At 42.1% G+C, this 15379-nt stretch overlaps 2 protein-coding genes across 8 annotated transcripts in view; one reads left to right on the top strand and one right to left on the bottom strand.

Moving 5' to 3' along the window:
• Positions 1-3386, top strand: part of NT5C3A (5'-nucleotidase, cytosolic IIIA) — a 48552-nt gene extending 45166 nt beyond the window's left edge. For 6 of the 7 annotated variants that reach the window (XM_035020877.1, XM_035020882.1, XM_035020879.1 and 3 more), the window contains 3 exons: positions 1037-1199; positions 1944-2144; positions 2665-3386. In XM_035020877.1, coding sequence (XP_034876768.1) covers positions 1037-1199; positions 1944-2144; positions 2665-2766 — 466 coding nt within the window. In that variant the 3' untranslated portion in view covers positions 2767-3386. Of the gene's footprint in view, positions 1-1036; positions 1200-1943; positions 2145-2402; positions 2550-2664 lie in introns of all 7 variants that reach the window. The other variant, XR_004682060.1, reaches the window with a different exon arrangement.
• A 5781-nt stretch (positions 3387-9167) lies between these two features.
• Positions 9168-15379, bottom strand: part of FKBP9 (FKBP prolyl isomerase 9) — a 38716-nt gene continuing 32504 nt past the window's right edge. The window contains exons 8-10 of the mRNA XM_035020876.1: positions 15213-15358; positions 12916-13079; positions 9168-10527 (exon numbers count right to left, since the gene is read on the bottom strand). Coding sequence (XP_034876767.1) covers positions 10351-10527; positions 12916-13079; positions 15213-15358 — 487 coding nt within the window. The 3' untranslated portion in view covers positions 9168-10350. The remainder of the gene's footprint in view (positions 10528-12915; positions 13080-15212; positions 15359-15379) is intronic.

Raw genomic sequence — 15379 nt, 5'->3', positions numbered from 1 at the left:
AAGAGCCTTATGAGATTTAAGTTTGTTTTCTCTCTTTCTTTTTTTCTTTCTTTCTTTCTCTTTCTCTCTTTCTAGAAGTTTATGAAACCAGGACAATTTTGAATTTTTTTAACAGAATACTTTTGAAAAGACATGAAATATAAAAGGAATGTTTATAAATCAAGTTGAAAAAAAAATTTTTGCTCAAAGTGTATAAAGTTACATGAATCTACTTTCTGAATTCTCAGACTTCCTTGAAAACTATCTCTAGGAAAAGTGACTATAATTTAGCAAATAATAAAAATATTTGTAATACACAGATGATAAGATAAAAATTTTTAAGCTTCTTTTCAATACGGTTTACCACCTCTAACAATTTTCAACTCATTAAGTAAATATGATGATGCCTTTTTTTTTGATGATGCTACATTTTAAGGTGATTTACCTCTAAGGAGGAAAGCATTAAGTGTCAGAAAGAGTGTGAGGACAGCTAGTAAGTATTTCATTCCTTTGTAGGCAGCTTAGCCTGTAGCCCAGGAAGAGTAGAAAGGGGAGAAACTTAGATTAAGAACATGACCAACAGCTGTTAAACCTTAGGTAGGAGAGATGCCAGATGTAAAGAGAATGCAGCTCAGTTCCTGCCCACCCCCCTCCAGTTTTCTAAGAGGAAGTAGTTGAGCAGGATGACCAGCAGGAGGTGCTCCAGCTCACCCTAAATGGGTTTCCCAGGGTGAAGCTTTTCAAGATGTGGTTAACTATTTGCTGTTAAATGGTGTAGATTGTGAACTGTAGGCTTATATCCATATTTAATTTGAGTCTAAAAGCATCTAATCTGTACTATTAGAATTTATTAACAGGAAGGAAAGAGTTAACTGTTGTTTGAAAAACTTGTACTACTATTGTCATAGACATCAATCACCACACTCTTGGGCAGTATTCTGAAAAGGGAATACGAATGAGCTATGGAATTAGGTAGAAATGTTTTGCTTTTTTCTTTCTAGGTGAAAAGGAGATATATCTTGCTCTTTAACAATCAGTTCCTACCTCCATCTTTCAGGGAAGGGTATGAGAATTTCTTTGATAAGCTCCAAGAATACGGTATCCCTGTGTTCATATTTTCGGCTGGTATTGGTGATATACTAGAGGAGGTAATCCATCAAGCTGGGGTTTATCACCCGAACATCACTGTAGTGTCCAACTTCATGGATTTTGATGACAGTGTAAGTACAGCAAATCATTCTTCGTAATTACTTTTAAAATCTGAATATATTTTAATCATATAAATGCAATTGTTTTTTATTTAATGTATATTCATTAAATTAGGTCACTCAATAGGCCTACTATGGAACTTATCAACTCCCAGTGTTATAATATACCTTTCTTAAACTTTTTTTTTTTAAGATTTTATTTATTTATTTGACAGAGAGAGAGAGGTCACAAGTAAGCAGACAGGCAGGCAGAGGGAGAGGGAGAAGCAGGCTCCCCGCTGAGCAGGGAGCCTGATGTGGGACTCAATCCCAGGACCCTGGGATCATGATCTGAGCCAAAGGCAGTCGCTTAACCAACTGAGCCACCCAGGTGCCCTCTTTCTTAAACTTTTGTATCCCAAGCTACAGACCAATATTAAAATTAGGAAAAGTTCTTTTAACATAATTTAATGCAGCAACTCTGAAGACTCAATATCCATAGGTGGAAAAAAAGAAGTGAATTAGAACTGTCGTTATTTGAACAAACTCTTCTAATCAAAACAGTACATTATGACATACAGAAAATGGGACCTCCAGTTAGGAAACAAATGAAAAGTAAAAATTGGATTTTTAGCTCATTGTGTTTGACATTTAAAGTAGTCTCTAGAAAGTCATTAACGTCTCAGAGCCCTTCTTACCTATCATGAATGTGAAAATAGAACAAACAGAATTTGCAGTTTGAAACCTATTTGTTTCAAAGGATTTATATTTTTATAGGGAGTGCTGAAAGGATTTAAAGGTGAACTAATTCATGTATTTAACAAACATGATGGTGCCTTGAAGAACACAGAATATTTCAATCGACTAAAAGACAATAGCAACATCATTCTGTTGGGAGATTCCCAAGGGGACATAAGAATGGCAGATGGAGTAGCCAATGTTGAACACATCCTGAAAATTGGATATCTAAACGATAGAGTAAGTATATAGATCTGTCATTTAATTTTCTTGTAAGAAAAATAAGGATGGAGCTTAATGGGAGCTTGTTATTAAACGTGTGTGAGAAAGTAGTTAGAGACATTTGATTGCTCTTTAACCCTATACTTTGGTGTGGTTAAGGGATTTAGGATTCATATGTGTGCCATCGGTATTGGGGTGGCTTCTCTGGCCTTTCCCCACTAAAAACCTGAAGCACTCCTTAGTCATGAGAGTCAAAAATGTCCCCAATGTTGCCAGGTGTTGCTTGGGCACAGTCTCCCCAGTTGAGAACCACTGGACTAGAGAGAAATGACTTTAGGAGTAAAGCCACCATGTGGGATGATTTCTATGTCCATGAGTCTTCAAAGTTTGAAAGTATTTCTTCATTTCAAAGGTTTTATGAAGGTAAATTTAATTTGCTACATTTTGCCCAAAAGATTAAACCTAACAATGAGATTCACACTGAAACTATTTGCTTCTCCTTCCTGCGCATCCATGTAATTTTTTGTTGTTGATTTAGGTGGATGAGCTTTTAGAAAAGTACATGGACTCTTACGACATTGTTCTAGTAAAAGACGAATCATTGGATGTAGCCAACTCTATCTTACAGAAGATTCTGTAAACAAGCATTCTTCAAGAAGACCTCTCTCCTGTGGGTGCAATTGATGCAAGAACTGCTCACCTATTCATCTTGCTGAAAGACTTCTATTTATAATGCGTTCTTGCTCTTGAAGTTTTTTTCTCTCCATTACTAAGGTATTTTTGGACATATTGAATCCAGCAACTGGAAGCTCCTTTTTTTTCCCACCTCTCAACACACTCCTCAACTCTATTTTTTAACAGATTGAAAAAGAAAATCATAAAGCCAAAATTTGAAAAATAACTCCCTGCATTTCCAGAGTGAATTTTTTAGTGTAATGTTATCATGAGGTTTTTGAGAAAACTTTTTACTCTGGGGAAGTTTGTATAAGTTTAAAAAGAAGTTTTATGAAATGGTGAAATAATGTGCATGATTTTAACTGTTGCCATTTTTGTAATTGGGGTGAATTATGCTGATAATATCACCGTCTCCTGAAATTGTATTATATTTGGTTATTCTGTTCCATGAAAGTCAGTATTTGCCAGAAAATATTGGCACTCAGTGTTTGAAAAAAACCATTTGTATCCACATGTCACTAATCATTACAAAATGTTCTATATTGAAGCACTGATAATACATATGAAATGAAAAGCCTTTTTAAATTATACTGTCCAGACAATTATTATTCATTTATTCAACAAATACCTATTAAGCATCTGCTATGTTTTTCCTGTGTGTTTGAGAGAGAGAGGGAAAGAGGGAGAGATAAATCCTAGTGTCATTGTCATAGTGTCTATTCAGATTGAATATTTTTAAACTTAGACATTATAAGTTTAAGGAAAAAAAGTTGCAGAGGAAATTTAATCAGCCCTTCAGAAAATACTGGGGACTGGGAAAATTTGTTTTCCCTCATTGAAAGTATCAGTAAAAGAGGGTACTTTGTTGTAAGTCTAAGAGTTTCAGAAATAGCCACCGGCAGGGAACAAAGTGTAGCTGGATCTCCTGTTAACTAAAACTGAGTATTGCTAAATTAGGAACTGGCATTCCTCTCTGCAGTCTGACTTCCCATTCCAAATTTCTGCTGCCCCATAATTGGTTTCCACAAGGTTTAGACTTGCCATGGTGATAAATGTGACCCTGACTCTAACCATTTTCACTCCAGAGTCTACGAGCCACTAATTCCATAAAGCATCTGAGCTGTGATACAGAGCATGTTCCAGCTGGCTCTGGACATCCAGTGTGGTCGGCAGTCTCTAGTCCAATTTGATGTGGCAGGTAGGCAAGGCATTGCAGTAAAAACCTTTTCCCTAGGGCAGCCCATCCTTATCCTCTACCACTACCTCTCCTTTTTATAATAAACAATGAAACAAACTCTGCAGTGGCCAAAAGTAGACTATTCCCTGCTTAAGTTGGGGATTTCTGATCTAATGGTAGCTTTTTATCCCGTATTGCTATTAGAGTTGGCCATACTGACTGTTTTCCAAAGGACCTTATAATATGCTTCTAAAGAGGAGCATGGTGCGTGGTGTAAATGTAAAGAATACTGAAGTTTTGACCTCCATTCTAGTCATGGCTCAGCCCTGTACTAAGACTATAGGTCAGGCACCTCCCTTTAAAATGAGGGCCTGGAGGGCATGCAGGTTCTCCAGCCCCTTCCGGCCATGCCCTAACTGGATTACCAAACCAAGGCCCCTGCCTCTTCTACAATCTGCCTGTCACCCTATCACCTCTCACTGCCCTTTTCTACCGATATTTAAAATAATTTGTTTTCAAGTTCAGCTTTCGGAGAAGTTTAGTGTAGCCATTAAGAAATGGGCTATAGAGTCAAACTGTCTGGATTTGAATCCTCTTTCTACCATTTAGTAGCTGTGTGACCAAGACACATTATTTAACCTGTGTCCCAGCTTGCTCATCTGTAAAGTGAAGGTAATGATACATCCTCTAGATGTAACATTGTGAGGATGACATGCGCTCATCAACACCGAAGTGTGCTTTTAAGTTTTATATTTGCATTTAGAATAGCTTAGCACCAGTATTCAATATGGTTAGCTCTTACCCATCCACGAAGCAGTTTGGATGGATGGAGGAGATGGAAATCTCTTTCATAGCCCTAGTGAATATTGGCAGTGTGTAGTCACTACCATGTTCTCTAAAGGGTCTAGCATTAGCTGTTAAGGTTTTTTGGGTTTTGTGGGTTTTTTTTTTTTTTCCAATTTTGAATTTTACTTTAGGAGGTAAAGCAGTTTTGGGTGCTGAGATGAACGATTTTGATGAAACTGAAAAACAAAAACAACTATCAGAGATACTAGTTTGTTCCAGAGTGATTTTACAAGAACTCTGCATTCCATGGTATGTTTAATAGACACCAGAGTTGATTAGGTAGATTATTAAAGGGTTTTGTGGGGTTTTTTTTAAGATTTTATTTATTTGTCAGAGAGAGAGCACAAGCAGGGGGAGTGGCAGGCAGAGGGAGAAGCAGGCTCCCAGCTGAGCAGGGAGCCTGATTCGGGACTCGATCCCAGGACCCTGGGATCATGACCTGAGCTGAAAGAGACGCTTAACTGATTGAGCCACCCAGAGGCCCCATTAGTTTTTTTAACCACACTTTAGGTTCAAGGTTTTCTCTTTGGTGTACCCCATGGAGCATCAGGAAGGAAAAGATATGTGGGATCTTGAATAACTAATCCTGGAACTTGTCCAAGGTTACCTCAAGATTCACCAATCCTGCTGTGTTTTATACTTACTCTGGTATTTCAGTACAAGTTTAATAGATAAGATAAAATGTGCCCAAGTTGTAAGGGGCACAGGCCTTCAAGTCAGTCAAACCTGGATCTGAGTCTTAGATTCTCTCTAGGATATTTAGTAAGTTTCTAACTTTTCTAAGCCTTGGTTTCCTCATCTCTAAATTGGGGTATGAACTTGAGGTGAGGATTGAGTAAATGAACAGTTACTTGTCCAACAAATACTGAAGTCCTGGCTGTGGGCTAGGTTCTAGAGAAACAGTAATTAACACATCCCACATGCCTCCTGCCCTCCTGTAGCTTCCATCCTAGCAGATGTGACAGAAATAAGATACTATGAAGAAACCAACACAAATATTTTAGACAAGGCAGCCAGAGAAAGCTCTGAAGAGATAGTATTTCAGCCAAAGCCTGAAGGATAAGGAGCCAGCCATGTGAGGAATCGAGGGAGAAACAAACATTCCAGGGAGAGAGAATGGCAGGTGCAAAGGTCCTGAGTAAGAAAATTGAAGCCAGAGGACTGGCTTAACAGTGTTATGAGCAAAGGGAAGAATGGAATCATTAATGGGAGGTGAGGGTGCCAGATTACACAGGGCTTTGTAAATCATGAGTTTGGTTTTACTCTCCCTGCAAAGCAGTGCCATGATCACGCGGACATGCAGAAAATGGACTGGTGAGGCAGATCTACCCCAGCAAATCAGTGAGGGGGTTGCTGCAAGAAGTCTGGACTAAAAATTACAGTAGGGCTCAGGGAGAAGTGGATCATTTTCACTAGTTTAGATTTAGAAATGACAAGACTTGCTTTTGGGTTAAACGTGTGGGGTGAGAGAGGAGGAAGGGTCTCGAAGATGTCTGGTTTAAGCAAGTGGAGGTGAGGGAGAAAAGAACAGGCTTGGGTGGAGGGTGTTGGGAAGGCAGGGGGAACGCACATTCTCTTTTGGACATGCAAAGTTTGAGGTACCTGTGAGGTACACAAGGGAAGATACCAAATAGACTAGAGCTCAAAGGAGAAATTTAGGCTGGGACCAGGCATTAATTGTCTGGGTTTAAATGAGATACGAATATGGCCAGTGTAAGCTGGAAGGACTCCCTTGACCTATTAAAATTCCAACATTAAGGACAAAGACCACACCGAATCAAACACTATTTCAATAAGCACGCAAGTTTTATATCTGCAACTAGCAATAAATAATTGGGAGCAGTATTCTTACTTTATAAAGAGATGCAGATCCCCAAGAAAGCCACCTTGGGGCACCTGGGTAACTCAGGTTAAGTGTCTGACTCTTGGTTTTGGCTCAGGTCATGATCTCAGGGTCCTGGGATCAAGCCCCACATCGGGCTCTGTGCTAGGCCCAGAGTCTGCCTGAGATTCTCTCTCTCCCTCTTCCCCTCCCACTCGTGCTCTCTCTAAATAAACACACACACACATACATACATAACATACAAAAAGCAACCTTGTTCCTAGAAACCTAAGACGTTGAAGTGCAGTGTATCAGCACTTACGTAGAATCTTGCAGTCAGGTCAACTCTCCTGCCAAAATGAAATGCTTTTTTCTGTCTTTTAAGTCATAATTTTGAAAGGTATTATAAATTCCTAAGTAATCAGAGATCAAAACTCACCGGGTTTTAACAAAATAATGCAGATAGCTTATGCTTGCAAGGTTAGCCCAGTGGTGTTTCAAGGACACAGATCACATGCATGCTCAGATGTCATGTTCACTGAGATGCTCTAATCTCCCACTGGGCATCAATGACCTACTTCATCTTTAGGGCCCAGAGTTCAAAATCTGCGTAAGTCAGAAGTTAGGTGGTCCCAATCTAGAGCCTGTGATAGCTGTCCTATCAAGAGATCCAAGCTGCCCCAAGCAGCAACACAAAAACTGTGTATAAAATATGATTAAGAAAAATGCCCCGTGGCATCTGTACCCCATATTTGGCTCCCTAATGAGTACTCACATTCCTGCCCGCGGAGCTGTCACCCAAATTAAATAATGCAAATGTAAACACGTGTTGCATCAGCATTATAAAGTGAGGCCATCTGAGCAGTTGGTCCTTCCAGAGATTAAAGCCCCTGACACAGTCACAGATAACTGAATGCCCTCCTTAGCAACAGGAAGAACAGAAGTGCCCACGGAGCATTCAACAACAAGCCAAAGGTTTAGAATGATAAATACCACACAGTATTATTTATATGTGGCATGAAGAAAAAATTAAGCTGAAGTCATAGAAACAGAGTACAAAAGTGGTTACGGGGGGGCGGGGGGAAAGAAATAGAGATTGGTAAAAGGGTACAGACTTTCAGCTGTAAGATAAACAAGGTCTGAGGATTTAATACGTAACATGGTGACCTGTACTGTATAGTTTTAAAATTTGCTAAGAGAGTATAAAACATAAATGTTCACACACACACACACACACACACACACACAAACTGAGGTGCTAGGTGGGGGAGAGATCCTTTCACAAGTAAACATATATACATATATCAAATTGTCACATACACTTTAAATATCTTACAGTTTTATTTGTTCATTATACCTCAGTAAGGCTGGGGAAGGAAAACAAAACAAAACAAAACAGGTGGCAGGCTGGAGACTCAAGAAGAGCCAGCATTTCAGTCTGAGTCTGAAGGCCAGAGAAGACCAAGGTTCCAGCTCAGCCACTGGGCAGGCAGAGTTTAAACACAAAAACAAGCTAAGGGTTCCCTCTATTCTGGAAGCTCTGAGGCCCACAGTCCTTAATTTCCCCAGAGAAACGTGTCTTTTATTCAGCCATCCTGTCTACACCACCAAAGAAAACCGCCAGTGAAGAAATTCAATCAGGACCGACTAAAAACGGGGGGCAGAGAATAAGCACCAGGTTTTTTTTTATCTTCATGAAGATGTGTAAGGATAGTGAGGTGTTACAGGTCAGATGCATTCCAAAGGACAATTTAATTTAGCAAAATTATTAACCTATGTAGTGCACTTAAGGAATTCTGTTAAATAGGAAATCAGGAGTGACGGTGCGCTCTGTAGAAGGCAGGTGGAAGAATGACAGTTACCATGACAACAGCAGCCAGGAAGGCCACGGCAGGCGTCTTCTCTGCCTTCCAAACCGTAGAGTCCCCGAAGTTGCTTCTGCAAACAGTAGCATTTGCTTTTAAAAAACATACATTTCCTCTATACATGTGTCAGTCATTCCCCCATTTGCTCCCACTCCAATCCCTGCAGTCAGTCTCTCTGCGCCCCCAAAAGCTGACCTCTAAGACTACCAGCCCCTAGCCTCCTCCTCCTTTGGCTTCAGCTAGTGAGAACCAGGGACAGGACAGAGAAGCAGGGGTCTCTGCCCTCACTCCTCTGCTGCAGTACCAGCCACAGTTCTGGGCATGTCTGTGGCTCCCCTTCACCTTTCAGGCCCAGGGGTAGAACGGCCTCCTACTGGTGCTCCCCAACCGTTGTCATGGTACTTGACATCCTTACTAGGTCTCTGTGCCCTGCCCCCACTCCTCTAAAGTCCTTTATGCAGCTTCTCCTCAAAAGTCCCATGTGAGGGTGTGTTTCCTGCCAGGACTCTGACACACCCGCTGTATACTGTACCTCACACTCCTGCAAATTCAGAGGCAGTCCTTGAGTGTTTATCAAGGGGACTGTCAATGGATAATCAAGGTGTATTCTCATGGGATCCTCTCAGCCCTCAAGTAAAACTCCACAAAACCTGATGTTATAATTCAATTTTTTATATACGAAACGAGTCTTCCAACATTTATTCCACTGAATGAGTGCACAGCATTTTCATGAACTATCTCAGAGCTACATCAGTACAAAACAGTTTAAATTAGTAAAATAAAGCAGTTTCCAAAGGAAAATCATTGATTACTTCAGGATGGATGCCACCACCACTTGGGAACAGAGCACGTAAGGCAGCAAGGTGGTTACTGCGTAACATGGGGACAGGCTAGAAGATAACCATGTCCTTGTTTCCCTACACAGAGGCCCCTGGGCTTTCGGGCACCTCCCTCTCCAGGACACGAATGAGTGGAAATATGTCACCTTGTTTATGCTCATCCGTTGGGGTGACATTTCCATCTTGGTCACAGTGAGATACTCTGGAGCATGGCTTAGCCACCAGCCCTGTGCATATCTATCTGACCGAAAGATTCCGGGAGGACAGAGCAATGGGAGTAAGAAAGGGTGAAGCAGATAATCTTGCATGGTAAACACAGAATCAAATTCTCTACTCGTGGTCCAAGATGCCTTTTGTTGGTCCACTGATTTTCTTCTTAACTTCCAAGTTACCCAGCCAATCAGAAGACCACAACAGGTAGGGCCTGATTAACTACAAAAGCACACATGTACGAGTTGTACGTGTGTGTGTGTGGCAGGAAGTGGAAGCTGGGCATTACCAGAACCTGTAAAGGCCACTGACAGTTTTCTGGGGCTTTCGGGGAATGCTGCTGGGACATGCCCTTTGTCTTTTCTGCTCATCTGGAGAACACTTAAAACACCAGCAAGTTAAAAAACAAAAAAATGTGAATCCTCTTTATGTGGATATCCTGGACACTTTCTCTTCTGTTCCCTCCAAGATGGTTGTAACTTCTGTATGACACTATTTTCCTTTAATAACAAAACTACCCGGAAGCCTCACAAAACAATGGCTGACAGGGCAGCCTTTTCAATATTCTACACAGCCCCTGCTAAGGCACCTCGAACCAATTTTGTTTCGTATCCCTGGCATGTGGCCTAAAGTTCTCACCATGTTTATCAACGCATCCCTGACATGCCCCAGGTACTGTTGTGACCGTCTACTGCTTGTGGACCATTCCCCTTCTGAGAGACCCTTACGCCTCACTTCATGTTCTGCCACGACAGGGGGCTTGGTGTCACACAAGTGGCCTGAGTCAGGTTTAGAGTTCATCATGTTTGGCCTCCTGGTCTTTGAGTTTGAATTCTTCTGCCGTGACCTTCCCGTCTCCATTCCGGTCCTGGTTGGTGAACATATTCTTCACAATCACCTCAGCATCAAAACCAGGAGCGAGTTTCCCTTTGCCAGATGCCACCTGGGCATGAATGTACTCTGAGAACTGGAGAGAGGGAACAAGATAGGACATGAGATACAGCAGCTGAGCCTGGGCCTGAACAGAGCCTGAACAGAGCATCCCGAGGGTGACAGGGCTGGAATTGGAGGCTGAGCTCACAAAACAGACACAATTTTATGAGCTACACAACCTGTTTGTTTGGTAAAAACAAACCCCTCCAGATGCAGGTTAAAAACCCCTGACTAAGGACTCCAGGAGCCCCTAGGTTCCAGGCACCCAAAACACAGCTATCCTTTCTTCCCTAATCAACACTTAGTTCTCCACCAAAGGCTAATCCCCTAACCACCCTAGCCCCTGAGAACACTGCTGCCTGCGCCCATTCATTCATTCATTCATACAGTAAAAACTTGTCTACTGTGTGCTGAGCACCATCCAAGATCCTAGAGAGACATCAATTTAAAAAAAGTCTGCCCTTGTAATTCTAGCATATCCTAGTAGGAAAGATACAATTAGAAAGGAACATTTTAAAAAAAATAAGGAAATCACATATTAAGTTAGAAAGTGAAGTGCTCTAGAAAACAAAAGAGTAGAGCCAAGCAAGGAAGATCAAGAGCACAGGTAGGGGAGGAGGTTGAGGTCCTGATCCAGCAGTCAGGGTAAAACCCTAGTGAAAAATGAAGACCTGTGCAAAGGCTTGAGGGAAGGGAGGGAAGGAGCCAAACAGTTATCCAGGAGGGAAGGGAGGGAAGGAGCCAAACAGTCTTCTGAGAGGAGAGACAACTGGTGCAAAGTCCCAAGGGGGGTGCATGCCTGGTGGTGGTGGGGAGGAGCAGCTGCAGAGGAAGTTACAGTGACCAGGTCAGGGAGAACCTTTGTGGGGGCCTTTACAGGCCACTGTGAAGACTTTGGAAATGGGGATCTTCTTCAGGGTTCTGAGACAAGGCCAGCCATGATCCAGTTTAAGTTTTAGAAGGCTCACTCTGGCTGCTGTGAGGGGCAAGGGTGAAAGCAGGAAGACCTTCGTGGAGGTCCAAGCCAGACACAGCAGGCACTGGACCATAATGCTATAGAGTGGAGATGGTGAGAAGTGGTCAGGCTCTAGATAAATTTTCAAGATAGAGCTAGAACGATTTCCTGCTGGATTAATTATAGCCTATGTGAGAAAGAGGGGAGTCGAAGATGACTGAGTGCTCTCGCCTGAGAGTTGCCATCAGAGGAGATGAGGAAGGCTTTGGGTGAAGCAAGACCAGAGGAGGGAGGTAGCAGGAGTTCAGAAAGTGAAGATGTCCGGTGGGTAGTTAGATGTAGGAGTCTGAAGTAGAGAGAGAAGACTGGACTGGAGCTACAAGTTTGGATGTCATGGGGCTATGGATGGCAAAGCCACGGGACTGGTTGAGATCACCCAGGAAGTGACGTTAAGGTGGAGAAGGTAACAAGCTCAGGACTTCAGGCTGGGGCACTCCGACATGAAGAGATCAGGGAGAAGATTCCTGAGAAGGACTGACTCGTGAAGGCGAAGGAAAACCAAGAAGTGTGGTCTGGAAGCCAGGGAAAGAAGGCATCCTGCAAAGCAGTTGGCTTTGTCCAAGTTCGAGGAGAGTGAGACGTGACCACTGGTTGCAGCAACATGAAAGGCACCAGTCACCTTAGCAAGACGTGACATGGAGGGACAAATGTCTAACAGGAGTGGGTTTAAAAGAGTTTTGCCATTTTTGCTGTGAAGGGAGCAAAGAAATAAAAGAAATGGAAAGATGCACCAAGAGAAGGGAAATGAGCATGTGAACCACCCAATAGCCGGGAAAATGTGACTGATGTCAGAAAGTGGAGAAGGCTGGAGCCCTGTCCTTGAATAAGCAGATATAGAATGGGCAGAGTAGTGGAATTTAGCAGGGTGTGTGTGACAAGACAGACCACTCTACTGCCCAGCTCCACGAAGGGGCGTTTGCTACAGAAGAAACCACCAAGCACCTAGATGATCAAGACCAGGGTATGTATCCTGGCTCAAACCACTGGCTAGCTGTGTGACCCTGGGCAAGCCATTTACCTTCTCTGTGCTCAGCTGCTTCCTCTGAAACAGGGATGATGACTACATGGCTGCCACAAGGGCCAGGCAAGATAATATATGTGAAAAACTCTTAGCATAATGCAGGCACACAGTGAGCACCCAGGAACTGAGAGTTGAATTGTGAGCCCTGGAATCAAGCCCCATACCTCTCAAGGCTTCAGTTTCTTCAAAGAGGAATTGTGAGCTTCAATTTAGAGCATGTGTACAGAAGTGCTTGGTACATGAGGGTGTGCAGGTTACCATCATGGCAAGAAACAGGCACAGGTGTCCTCCTCACTCTAGGAAGGTTTCACATTCAGAATGGATCCCCTGCCCTAATAAGGCTCCCCTGGCTCCTTTAGTCCCACTTTCCTTCAAAGGTCAGTTACCTCTTCGAGGAGGACTTCTCCATTACCATCCTTGTCGATTTCTTCAAAGAGGTTGGGTGACACCTCGCCATTCCATATGAACATGTACCCCTCAGGCAGACCAGCCACGAGCTCCAGCAGCTCAATGTCAAACACCAGGACGGCGCTGCCAGGCACTTCTCCATCTGCCTCACCGACAGGGGAAGAGACAGTGTTAGTGCCACCAGACAGCGGGCATGCCCATCTCAACCTCCTTCCCCTCACCCAGGGTTCCCGCTGCCTCATGGGTGGCAAGCATTTCTTGTGAGAGCAAGAAAGTTCCACACCAGCAAGAGGTTTTTTCCAAACTGTAGGTAGTGACCATTAGTGGGTCATGAAATCCATTTACAGGATGGTGACCAGCATTTTTTTAAATTAAGAATAGAATAGATAAGGATACACTGCACCTAGAAAGGATAGGTATGCTTTTATGAAACTTGAGTTCAATTTTATATATAAAACTAAATGTATATGTATGTATGTATAAATTGCATGCTTATGTGTACTACAGATGAGATAAAATGTATTTTTTTTAAGAAGTTTTTATTTATTTATTTGAGAGAGAGAGAAAGACAGAGAAGGAGTGCGTGTGCACACATGCAGGGGGAGGGGCAGAGGAAGAAGAAGAGAATCTCAAGCCGACTCCCCACCGAGTGCAGAGCCCAAAGTGGGGCTCGATCCCATGACTCATGAGATCATGACCCGAGCCAAAACCAGGAGTCAGATGCTTAACCGACTGAGCCACCCAGGTACCCCCATGAAATTTATTTCTTACTGTATGTCTTGGTGAAAAAGTTTGAAAGCCACTAGTAGAGACTATAGTTGTAGAACTTTTGAATAAATCCTACAGCAGAACCTTCAGAATATTACAGTATGCCTTAAAATCCTGATCTAAGATATGACTATAAAAACAAATTTATGAACAGTATATACAGTATGAACCCAAAAGAAATTATATAAGCATGTGAATATATATACACATATATAATATGTCTTATTTGAAATTATTATATATTACAAATACTTATATATCCCATGGTCTGATAGGGTACACATTTTTTTTTAAGTCTTTCTTCTTGGATTGGGGAGACTAACAGGCAGTTGTGGGGTTTGTTTTTTTTTTTTTAAATAAGCTCTACACCCAACATGGGGCTCAAACTCACGACCCTGAGAACAAGAGTCACATGCTCCTTGGGCTGCGCAAAAAAAAAAAATTGTGAAAAAGAGAAAATCAACCCAAAGTGATCTTTTATAAGTTAGCGCTTCCCATCTCCAGAAAGCAGGAGCATAAAACATTGAAGAAGATGGGGTTCCCAAATCCCCTATGTGTAGGACTCATTTTGACCCAAATCATGAAGTCAACCATACCAACTGTGAGGGCAAGGTAAAGCTAGTATTTCCGAACTTGACACTCATCTCTTCCGAAAGGAAATCTTCATGGATAGCTTACAGGTTCAGGAGAAGTGAAAAGCAAAGGCCTGCAGCATTCCACTGTCCCAGGAACCTGTTCCAGAAGGAAGCCTCAGCTTCACTTAACACAAATCACTGGGAAAGCTCCTTTAGGGACATTTCCCACACATGGGTTTTTTCACAGAAACTCCTGCTTTCTTAAGGAGGTGTGGGGTATTAACACTGAATTCACAGGACTCTTTAAACAAAGATGCTAAATTTAAGTATTAACTCATGACATTATTATATTATCATGTGTTATAGTATTAATATTATATTAGATATACAATAAACACATTTTAATTATATATAAAATGTATAACATTATGATTATATATTATAATATTAACTGATTAATAATATTAATTCTAAACCCACAGATTCTTTGGGCTTTTTTTAAGTTTCTTTTTTTTATGATTTTATTTTTAAATAATCCCTACACCCAATGTGGGGCTCGAACTCACAACCCCAAGATCAAGAGTTGTATGTCTACCAACAGAGCCAGCCAGGCAGCCCTGATTCTTTGGATTTTATTTATTTTTAATTTTATTTATTTAACACAAGTAGGCAAAGCAGTAGGCAGAGGGAGAGGGAGAAGCAGACTCCCTGCTGAGCAGGGAGCCTGATGTGGGGCTCGATCCCAGGACCCTGGGATCATGACCTGAGCTGAAGGCAGCCGCTTAACCGACTGAGCCACCCAGGTGCCCCGTCTTTGGGTTTTAAATGGAAGAAGCATACTGTGGTTCTAAATATGGCACCCCCCAAAAGCACAACATTCAGACTGTGAACATGCCCCAAACACCCTGTAATGCCATTTGTTGCTTACTCACCCACACCAGCCTCCCCATAGCCCAGGTGGGGTGGAATGACCACTGTCCGTTTCTCTCCAACGCACATCTCTCTGAGACCCATATCCATTCCCAACACAACTTGTCCAGATCCCAAAACAATATTATATGTCTTGCCTAAATTCCACCTGAAAAGGAAACAGAAGAGT

The sequence above is a fragment of the Mirounga leonina genome, unplaced genomic scaffold (genome assembly GCF_011800145.1).
Source record: "Mirounga leonina isolate KUSES-001 unplaced genomic scaffold, KU_Mleo_1.0 Mir_174, whole genome shotgun sequence".
Classification (NCBI taxonomy): domain Eukaryota; kingdom Metazoa; phylum Chordata; class Mammalia; order Carnivora; family Phocidae; genus Mirounga; species Mirounga leonina.
This window is presented reverse-complemented; position numbering and strand designations above follow the sequence as displayed.